Here is an 11,380-nt window from a genome sequence, read left to right as displayed (position 1 = left end):
ATTTTTTTAACTTGTTTTTTTTTTTTAAAAAAAAAACATTAATTTTTTTTAATTTTTTTTACCGTTTCTGTTAATAATATTTTGAGTTTCAATTTCATCTTTTTTAACGTGTGTAATTTTTTACGAACTTTTTAGACACCGTTTTCAATTCTTTCTTCATTTTTTTTGTTATTTTCTTTTTTATGTTTTTTAAAATTAGTTTTTTTTCTAGAATAAAGCTGTTAGCTTCTTTTATATTTTTGTAAGTTTTTTTAAAGTTTTATATTTTTGTTTTTTACATGTTATTTTTAGTATTCCTTCAATGTTTTAAGACTAGAGTTATTTAAATTTTCGTGTTGAAACTATTTTCAGTTTATAAAATTAGTTTATTTAAATTTTAGTTTACTGCAGCAGTCTGCAGATGTTAAAAAACAAACATGCTTCTTATTATGGGCTGCAGCCGTTTGTTCCACCTCTTCTGCTACAGAGGATTGCAGAGGTGGTCCGCAGACTTCACGAATTTTCGCTTCGAAAAAACAAACAGCACCTAAAAATGGGCCCTAATCTTTCTTATTTTTACCGTGTTCAGTCTAAAATTGAAACATTTTCCGGTTTTGGTCCATGGAATCTTGAAATAAGGAGCAAAACTGAAAAAAAAAAAAAGGTTTGAATCTTGAACTAAACATGTCAGAAAGCATAAGGACTGTTTCTATAGTTTATTCTAATGGATTATGTTTCTTTTTAGACAAAACTTTCTCGATTGGATATCGCGGGTAGAATAATTTGTTAAATGACCAAAATACCCTTTAATAAGTATAGGGTTTGTAAGGACAATTTGATTTGGGAGAATGGAATTCAATTCCGTCTTCCATTCCTACAAATGATGAAATCCCTTCATATATGGATTTTGGCGGATTCCATCAGAATTGACTCAATTCAATTGCGTCAATTGGGCAACCAAGAAATTGGAATATAGGATTCTATTCCATTGTGTTTACTCTATTAGATTTATATGAATTTCTGTTGATACGGATGTGTTTTAGCTCATGGATTGCAGCTTAGTCCAACGTAATCTAATTGAATGTGTTTTAGCTCATGGATTACCACTTTGGAATATAGGATTCTATTCCATTGTGTTTTTCTCTATTAGATTTATATGGATTTCTGTTTATACTTTTATTGCTTTAAAAGCCACTTTATTGATCATCGTTCTTATATAATTCAGGAACTTTGGGCTTTGTTTAACTTCTGTTGCCCAGAGCTTTTCAGAGACAAGAAATGGTAAGATTTCATTTTTTTTCTTTTTCTTCTTATTGTTATGTTATTTACTTATTTATATCTATTTTCTTTTCAGTTTTAAGGAAAAATATGAGTCAGCAATCCTACATGGAAATGACAAAAATGCATCTGATAAAGATAAGCGCATTGGTTCAGCTGTTGCACAGGTTATTAGTTATATTTCCCTAAATGACAAAATGGTTCATAAATATTAAGGCAATAACCTTTTGCTATGATTAAAACTATAAAAAAAATAACATTTATCCAAACTTACAAACAGGATTTAAGAAATTGCATTCAGCCCTATTTTCTCAGGTGTTTGAAAAGTGAAGTTTTTCGTGATAATGATGCTACAAACACTGCCAAGCTTTCTAAAAAGAATGAGATTATTGTTTGGTTAAGATTATCCAAATGTCAGGTGCTTACATTAACTGTGTTTATATTCTTTATTTTATAAAAACTCAACTTACATTCTTTTTATCTTTTTTAATTTACAGAGACAACTATACGAAGGCTTTTTGAACAGTGAGATTGTTCTTTCAGCCTTTGATGGTTCACCTTTACCTGCTCTCACGGTATTGTAGTCTTTTATGAGAAGGGTATTTCTGTCTTTTGCACATAAGAGAGATCAACAATGCAATTTTTTTGTTCTAGTAACATCAGTCTTAGTTTTTGGTGGACTTTTCCTTTAGTGAAAGTTAATGTTTATGATTTACATTTAATAGATATTGAAAAAATTTGTGATCATCCAGTTGTATTAACAAAAAGAGTTGCTGAAGATCTTCTAGAAGCAATGGAAACCGGGCTAAATGAGGAAGATCAAGGAATTGCTGAAAAATTAGCAATGCATATAGCAGATACTGCAGAGAAATATAACATTGGGGAAACTCATGACAAGCTGTCTTGCAAGATCTTCTTTATTATGTCTTTACTGGTTAGAATATTACATATTACATACATACCCTTAGACCCTTATTCTTTTTTTTTTGTTATATTTTAATACCATTTGGATAAATAATGTTTAAAAGATATGAGAAAATCAACCTAAACTTTTTTTTAATCATCCATTACAGGAAAAACTGATTCCAGAAGGTCATAAAGTTCTTATCTTTTTCCAGACACGCAAAATGGTTAATCTTATTCAGGTTTAGATTTTTTCCAAAGGTTTCCTGAAATTTATATTCAACCTGCACAAGAAATGGGTTTTACGTTTTTGCTATATTTTTCATTGCAGCATCTACCTATTATAACTCTTATATATATCTACTTATTGATTCCAGAAGGTCATAAAGTTCTTTTTCATTGCAGCATCTACCTATTCTAACTCTTATATATATCTACCAGTTTGTTATGGCAGCAGATGCAGTGTGCGATGGTGAAGGTAAGGTGACAGATTGTGTGAAGTGAACCAGATTTGAAGGCAATAGAGAAGAAGAGCTAAAGATGTTGTGGAGTTTACATATGAAAGCCATGCTCCTCAAGAACCCAACTGCTAGAAAATGTGTTTGCTACCACCTCTAGAAATCGAATTTCAGTCTGACTTATCGCGTTCTTCTGTGTCTACTACTGGAGCATACATACACATACAAAGGAGACGAACCCCTGTAACGGATCCTCTTCCAATCCTCTTGGCTCTTACAATAAAAAGGGTTTTGGTGGTGTTGATGGTATAAATGAAACATCTAACCCCCGCAACGCGGGGGCCACTTTACTAGTATAAATATATAATTTATTCATTTTAAATATCTAAAATAAGAAAGGAAAAAGAAATAAGAAAAAAACAAAATGAAGGTAAAATGATTATTTTATACTTAACGGCGTGTTGTTAATGGTGTTTGTTCATATCTTTGTTTCGTGTGTTCCCCGGAGGAATTCGATCTCTTCAATCTCGGGATACCACCCAAATAACTATATTGTTGTTAATGGTGTTGGCTAAACGACCATTTTTAAAATATAAAATCTTAAGGATTATACATATACCAAAATTATTAAAAAAAATGACTTTTAGTGAGAATTTTAGTATGCCATAGGCACCATTTCTGTAATTTATTCTAAAACGTATATAACTTCGAATGAACATGTTTTTAGGGAGTCGAATGGTTACTTTTTTTTATATAACCACTAATAATTTTTTTAGATAAAATACGTTGTTACGATCAATATATACAACATTGTAACTAAAATAGTGAACACCGGTCAAACTTTTATTTATCGTATGATGTTTCTTATATTTATCACTTTATACCTAGGTTCGTTTAAAACATATTTTAGGTCATCCTTAAATACACGGATTTCGTTTACCTTTTTATGATAATTCAGCTAGGTGTAAAACCTATGTATTATATGAGTTTATTTAAAAAAAAATTAAATATGAAAATTTAAACATTTGAGAAGTTTGAATTTATAAAAAGAATTAGAAAAATATTTAATTATTAAAACTAAAGTATTTTTTCTCTTTTAAATTTAAACAAATAACTTACATAAATAAACAAAGGAAACTAATGAGGTTTTAATTTTTTTTTTAATTAGAAGGAAAGTCAATTAATGAAAGTGATATGTATTTATTATTATATTTATTGCAACTATTACATTTAAATATTATATAAAATTTAATATAATTGAAAAAAACCACAAAATGTCATGTGGAAAAAACTTTAATTGAAAATAACCACAAAATGGCATGTGGCCAACTCTTAAAATGGCATGTGGCCAAATCAATAAGAGTGTGACATATGACAAAAAGTTTTTCATTTATTATAGTAGATAATTGAAAGAAATTTTTTTAGACAAAATTGCAAAAATGGTCTCTGTGGTATGCATTTTTTTGGGGTTTTAGTCCAAACCCCGACTTTTTTGGCTTCATGGTCCTTTTGGGCTAGTTTCATTGTAGAATTGGTCCCCGATAAACTTGAAAAGACTATTTTGCCATTTTAATTTGTTTTTTCCATTTACTTAAATATTTTTTTCATTTATTTAATTATAAATGTTAAATCAAATCAAGAAGGGGACCCACCTCTCTCTCTCTCTCTCTCTCTCTCTCTCTCTCTCTCTTTTCGGTCATTCCTTCATTCCTTCCCTTTTCTCCACCACCGGCCAAGGAAGAGGTTGTCGGCCACCGGAGCTACATTTTCCTTCCTCCTCCAACCGAGCAACGCCACCCAAACACCCTAAAGATCGTCATTACCTCCTAACCCTTTGTCTGCCACGTTTTCTGTTGAATTAGGAAAGAAGAAACAACGAGGAGCTACCATAGCAGCCCCTCTCCCCACCATTGTCGGCGATGACAACCACCAACAGTCGCCTCTCTTTCTTCTTCGTTCTTTTCCGCTGTCCATAACAGATCCAAAAACACCACCTTGATTGGCGACTGCTTTGCTCCTCCTCCCCATCGTATGTTGCTACTGGTGTCGAATCAAATGAACCAACGAGGGCTCACCGGAGATCGGTTACCCCTCCCTTCCTCGTGATTTCTCAGCCACCACCAGAGCTTCCCGTTAGCTGCCTTCGTTCATTTCTTCCCGATCAATTGAAAAAAAATGATGTATATCAAAAAAAGATGATAGAATAAGCTTCGTTCCTTTCTTCATCCCTTCCATTTACCCAAATCCCTGAACAAGTTTTGTTCCTTTATTTTCGAAATCGAATACGCACATCATTTATTGGTATGTGGTTAACATAATTTCTAGGTTTTTGAAGGGTTTCTGGTCCTTGTTCAAGAAACAAGATTAACTTGGGTATAAATTCAAACTTATCCCTGACTTCTCCTCTGTTGGTATCGTATTGGCTGAATCCACATTGAGGTTGAACAAATGTTGGAAGTTTATGATCGATTTAAGGGCAGTTAATGGTGGTAGTGGTTGAAAATCAAATGTTGTCTTCGATTTAGGGGCCTTCGTTTTTTTTCGAGAGCCCTACACCACCTCCTTGCTGTTGAAATCAAAATTAAAATTAGACTGGCTTTAATATGGGGATGTTGAAATAGGAACTGAAATCTAGAGATGAGGAAGATGTAAAACTGAAAACGTCGCAAGTCATCACCATCACCATCGATTTGGGTTCCATTTCTACAGGTGTATGCATGTGTGTGTTGAATTTGAACAGGAAGTTAGTTTCTAGGTTTTGTTAGAGGTAGAAAATCTATTTATGGGTTATGATAAAGAAGTCATTAGGTGTTGTTAAAAATTCAGATCTTGTTCATGTAGAAGAATTTAGAGCTTAGGAGTAGTCTTGGTGGAGATGGCTTCGTAGAGAGAAAGAGAGGAGGGAGAGAGAGAGAGAGAGAGAGAGAGGTGGGTCCCCTTCTTGATTTGATTTAACATTTATAATTAAATAAAAGGAAAAAATATTTAAGTAAATGGAAAAAACAAATTAAAAGGGCAAAATAGTATTTTTCAAGTTTATCGGAGACCAATTCTACAATGATACTAGCCCAAAAGGACCACGAAGCCAAAAAAATCAGGGTTTGGACTAAAACCCCAAAAAAATGCATACCACAGGAACCATTTTTGCAATTTTGTATTTTTTTATACTAACTTCTAAATATAACGTTTTCAGTTACAAAAATTTATATATTTAAAAAAAAATACTTCTTTTAGTTTTTTGAGATACATAATTATTAATCATATCACTAATAAAATTCATATAAATTTTGGGCCCTTTTAAAAGACGGACCGATAACGGTCACCATATTTCTACCCTCTGGGACGGGCCTGTTTATACGGTTTATAATTATGCTGCAACCACGTTTCATCGAGTTAAACATGTTACCAATACAAATATATATTTACATCTTAAAATGACACGTTGTATTTTTGTGTAAAAAGAAATTGCATAAATAGGAAAAAGATTATAATATTGTTTAATAAATAGTTAAATACAAGTTTAACCCTCTCTAAAGCAAACGAGTTGGTGTCAAACCATGACACCCGACTCTGTCCCCCACACATGAGAAATACATACGAACTTTATTTCGCATTGATAGTATTTTCAATTTATACACGCTAGAATGCAAACAAACACAAGAAATTCAGGTACATGTTGTGGTCATTCCACCACTCACTTATGTTGATTGTACTTTTACATCACCACATATTAACAAGATAATATGATATAACTATTTATACTATATAGTTTATTTCCCAACACCTTCCTTATATAAATGGCATACTCTATTTTGTAGACTCCTAAGTCAAAATGGAAGACGAAAGTACCAAAGCTTCCTCCAAAGCCAAAGTGAAGATGAAGAAGGTTTTGATGAATGATCACCATGGTGATGGGTTGTTAGGTTGCGACGGTGGTGACAATAGCGGTGGTTCTTTTGATGGGAATGTAAAGAAGAAAAAATGCGGTCATAGTGGTGGTGGAGCAACTAGCGGCACGAGGTGTTGCCAGGCTGAGAAGTGCCCTGCTGATCTTACCGAAGCCAAACAATATCATCGGAGGCATAGAGTGTGTGAGCTCCATGCAAAGGCTCAAGTTGTGATTGTTGCCGGAAATGAGCAAAGGTTTTGTCAACAATGTAGCCGGTTAGAGCTCTTCGTTATACTATAATGACTCTTATTCTTTTCCTACACATGTCAATATGATGTATGCATATACTATTCATCTAGAAAAACTCATTTTATTTAATACTCCTATAAGTTAACGAAAAACATACATTAATTTAAAAGTTAATCACATAAGAAAATCCTAACATTTTCTTTGAAACACTTTTAATTTTTTATATTTTTTCAGTTGAAGCGTTTAGTTGGTTTATTGGTAATCTTTTGGGTTTTAACATTTTTTTGGAAAAACCATAAATTTTATTTTCAAAAAGACTTTAAAAAAATCGAAAAAACCTCATGTTTAACAAACTTTTTCTTTTGAACCAACTTTTTGTTTTGACTCATAATTCTTATGTTTTTTGTTGTTAATGTTTATGATGTTTTTTTGATATCTTTTAACATTAAAATCTGAAGAAAACATTTGATATATTTTTTTTCAAAACAAGGAGAAAAGATGTCATATCTAATTCTTGTTCGCAAAATGCATATTATAGTTTATTTGCAAAATTTTCAAATAGAATGATAGCTTCCAAATTCCAATGTATCTAATTTTGGATTTCATGTTTTTCGCGGTAGAAACATTTTCAAAAAGAAGTAATTTGATCGATAATAATGTCATTATATTCTTTTTGAGACTCAATTTTTGTTTCCGTTTGAACCAACTTTTTTGTTGACTCATAATTTACATGTCTTTTTTTATGTGTATGAGTGTTCTTAATGGTTTTTCTTATCACATTCTTGTTGGCAAAATGTTTATCAAATAAAAAGACAACTTCAAAAATACTAATCTATGTTTATAATCTAATCTAAGGTTTCATCTTTTTCTCAATAGCAATATTGTCAAACCATATTCGGTCGGTTGTTCTTTATCTACTATAATATTTGAATATCTTATAAATAAATTTTGATATGCATTTTGTTAACAAGGATTGGACATGATATTTTTCTTTTTGTTTTGAAAAAAAAAATGTTTCCTTTAAATTTAACGTTAAAAACTATTAAAACACCATAAACAACGACATGAAGAAAAAAAATGAGATTATGAGCCAAAATGAAAATCTGGTCTAAAAAAGTTTTTATGAAATGTGATGGTTATTTAGGAAAAAAAAAGTTGAGACTTTTTCAATTTTTTTTTTTTTTTGTCAAAATGAGCTTATAAAATATTTTATGTTATTAAATCATGACAACTCATAGAAAACAAAGTATTGAACTGTGTCTGATTATTTGTAAACTCCCGTTGACATATGTAACTTCATATATTATTTATAGATCTCGTGTTTTGATTTTTAAGATGCCCTAAAATAGCTACATAATATTCTTGTAAAAGTAATCATGTCACATTTAACTATGTGTTTATTGTCTAGTAAAGGCATTCGACATATTTCATAATTTATGAAGTACATGTTAAATAAACGTTGTTACTTTTTAGACAAAGAAGTGACAAATAATCTTTAAACAATTTGATTTATCAACAATTATGGATCATCCATCATCTTATAAAACAAAAAGTCTACCAATTTCTATTCTACAAAAGCAATAAAGCTATTAATCATGTAATGTGTCATTTATTACTAGCCCACGAAACATTTTTTTCGCATGAGAGCACCATGACTTGATGGTACAGTACTCACTTATATCCTACTAGTACTAGTAATTGACAAAACATGCTTTTAACATGTGGACATTGATGTAACAAAACCCTATGCAAGTATATGCTTTTATACATCATCGTTTTGTATGCGTCAATGTGCATTATTGTGGTTTATGGTACAACATAAAGATGAGCATCAATGTACATTATTGTGGTTTATGGTACAACATAATGATGAACATCATAAATGTTTAACATTGTTCAATGATGATATAACAGGTCAAGCAACCATTTAATTTGATAATATTATTTCTTTGATTAACTGGTGCAGATTTCATGAGCTTCTGGAATTCGATGATACCAAGAGAAGTTGCAGGAGACGTTTGGCCGGACACAATGAGAGACGTAGAAAGAGTTCGAGTGAGATTAAAGGTCCAAGGAAGACGCTTGCGTGTATGGAAGCAGATGGCCGAGAAATGTTTCAAGGTAGTTGCGAAAGAGAATGACGCTGCAAATTATATGCGTTTGTAAAACCATATGTAAATTGAACATATATGAAGATGAAGACCTTCTCTTATGGAATTTCCTCGTACGTATATGGTTAACTTCACATGATTTGATCGAGTTTATGTAACTTTTGTGTTCAAGTCATGTTTGAGACATATGTAAAATTAAATAGTAGTTTAAAATAGATTGGAGAGTTTATGTAACTTTTGTTGTCTATGGTGTTTAGAATGCTCGTTGTCATGATAATAGTTTGATGTGTGTTTATATTCTTAACAACGTCTAAGTTTTATATTTTTGTAATTTAATAGTGTATACAAGTATAACCTTAAATTCTTTGTCTTGTTTGTCTTTTTGAAGTATGTATCGTTGTTATAGAAGTATGTTATGTTTTGTCATAAGATAAATGGTATAAAAGTCAGTGCATCATCATTTTTTATTTATTTTTGACACTACAAATTATAATCGTTTGTAAAACTATATATAAATTAAATTTATATGAAGTATGAAATCATTCTTTTATAGAATTTCCTCCTATGTAAATGGTTATTTTCACATGATTTGGTCAAGTTTAGCAACTTTTGTTGTTTATGATTAGATTGCTCATTGTAATGATAATAGTTTTATTATATTCTTAACAACGCGTAAACGTTTAAATTTTATGTTCTTGTAATTTAAAAGTGGCTATTAGTGTAATGTTAAATTGTTTAACAACTAGAATATTTTTATTTGGAGACTGAAATTACATAGTATTCCCACTAGAGAGAGACACCCTTACCGAGACATTACGGTTGATTCCATTTTGTGTCATGTTTGTTCTATGACGGTTGAGTCCATTGACCATCTTTTTGTAGGTTGTAACCAGTTGAGTGATTTATAGACTCGAGTTGCCATTTAGTGGGGTGTTCAGATTCCTCAACAACTATCCATTGATTCGATTCTGTCTTGGTCGGATTTTATTGCGCTTAGAGGTGGACAACAAAAAACTTTTGATGCGGTGGTTTTGTGACAACCCGAAATTTCTATTCTGTACAACCATTCACTTCAATAAAAGTCAGAACTGTTTCTGCTAACTTTTGAGCTGTGTAGAGTCAGTTTGAGTGTTCTAAAGCCTAGTACTGTAACAAATAACTGGAGAGAGGATGCTCTAGGGTTTATTGTGCATCAGTAAGGTCTGAAAACTCCAAGAGTTTGGAGTTTACGGCCTAAACATGGAGTTTACGGCCGTAAACTCCAAAGAGTATAAATATGGCACTTAGTCATTTTACTCATTTTTTTCACACTTTCAAAAGCTAGAACATCAAATCCTCTCAAGTACCATCCGATTTTCCTTCTTGATCTTCAACTTTGTAAGTGTTTCTTGCCCTAATTAGTTGATATCTTACTTAATCTAGTGATCTTACATGATTTCATCCGTGAAATCATTCCATATGTGTAGATCTTCAAGTGTTCTTAGTTTCACCAAGAACACACACTAGTGTTCTTGGACTTTTAACACCCTTTCAAGCTCCTTTATTGTAAGTACTCTTACCCTAGTGTGTTACAAGGCTTGTTACACTTCTTAATCAACTAGAAAGCACAAAGAAACACAAGATCAAAGGTGTTTACGGTCCAAACATGTTCTTGGACCGTAAACCCTAATGAAAGGGCCATTGTGTGCCCTAGTCCCTTACCAAGCCTTGGATACTAGTCTAGATCACATCCTTGAAGTGTATAGGACCTTAAACATCGAAACATCAAGGACCATTAGAGTTTACGGCCGTAAACTCATGGAGAAGTTGTCCATGGGCCGTAAACTCTACAAAGGGGTGAAATGTTGCCCCAATCACTTCCTAAGGCTTAGACTTGAAGTTAGGATGCTTCCTTATGACCTTTAAGACTTCAAAACACAAAATGGAAGAAGTACCATGAGTTTACGGCCATAAACTCATGGGTTTACTGTTGGATTAGTGTCTAAGTCCGTAACTATATTTGGTATGTACTTGACCCGAGTGTGCATGGTCCTTTTGGGTTGCCTTCACCAAAGCAACTTGACAAGGTAATTTGATATGAGAGAGAAGATATTATGGTTTATTAATATATTATAAGAATAATATATTAAAGGAGAAATCATATTTATTTAATTAGTATTAGTCATAAATTAATTAGGAATTAATTTGGTGACTAAAAGAGATTAATTAAATAAAGGGGTATAAACTGTCAAATGTGTGATAGTTGGTTTTTGGGCTGGGAAACCTAATGGACTAAGGGGGAACGAAATTATGATGAGGGATCATCATATTTTCGTCCAAGGGCCTCATTCCAGAAGGTTCCTTGGGCTGCTTGGTGGCTAAGCTATCCATTAGGGTTTAGACTGAAACCCTAGCACCCTATAGTATAAATAGATGCCCTATGCTTCAATTTTAGGCCACTTGATTCCAAGGGAAACCCTAGGGCCGAAATTAGCATCCTTCCCCTCTCTCTCTTAATTGCCTTCTTGCTTCAA

General features: G+C 32.1%; 1 protein-coding gene and 1 long non-coding RNA gene across 2 annotated transcripts; both read left to right on the top strand.

The window, feature by feature from the left end:
* Window positions 1-1,369: 1,369 nt before the first annotated feature.
* On the top strand, window positions 1,370-2,154 carry LOC145162425 (uncharacterized). Its single transcript, XR_013739100.1, has 3 exons — window positions 1,370-1,424; window positions 1,538-1,675; window positions 1,755-2,154. It is a non-coding gene; the product is annotated as an uncharacterized LOC145162425 (long non-coding RNA).
* A 4,249-nt stretch (window positions 2,155-6,403) lies between these two features.
* Window positions 6,404-9,101, top strand: LOC145162424 (squamosa promoter-binding-like protein 3). Its single transcript, XM_079081571.1, has 2 exons — window positions 6,404-6,782; window positions 8,723-9,101. Exons 1-2 carry the CDS (start codon window positions 6,451-6,453, stop codon window positions 8,895-8,897), a joined length of 507 nt encoding a protein of 168 aa, XP_078937697.1. The 5' UTR covers window positions 6,404-6,450; the 3' UTR covers window positions 8,898-9,101.
* Window positions 9,102-11,380: the final 2,279 nt, after the last annotated feature.

This window comes from Lactuca virosa, chromosome 3 (assembly GCF_052849685.1).
Source record: "Lactuca virosa cultivar CGN04683 chromosome 3, Lactuca_virosa_CGN04683_v6, whole genome shotgun sequence".
Taxonomy (NCBI): Eukaryota; Viridiplantae; Streptophyta; class Magnoliopsida; order Asterales; family Asteraceae; genus Lactuca; species Lactuca virosa.
This window is presented reverse-complemented; position numbering and strand designations above follow the sequence as displayed.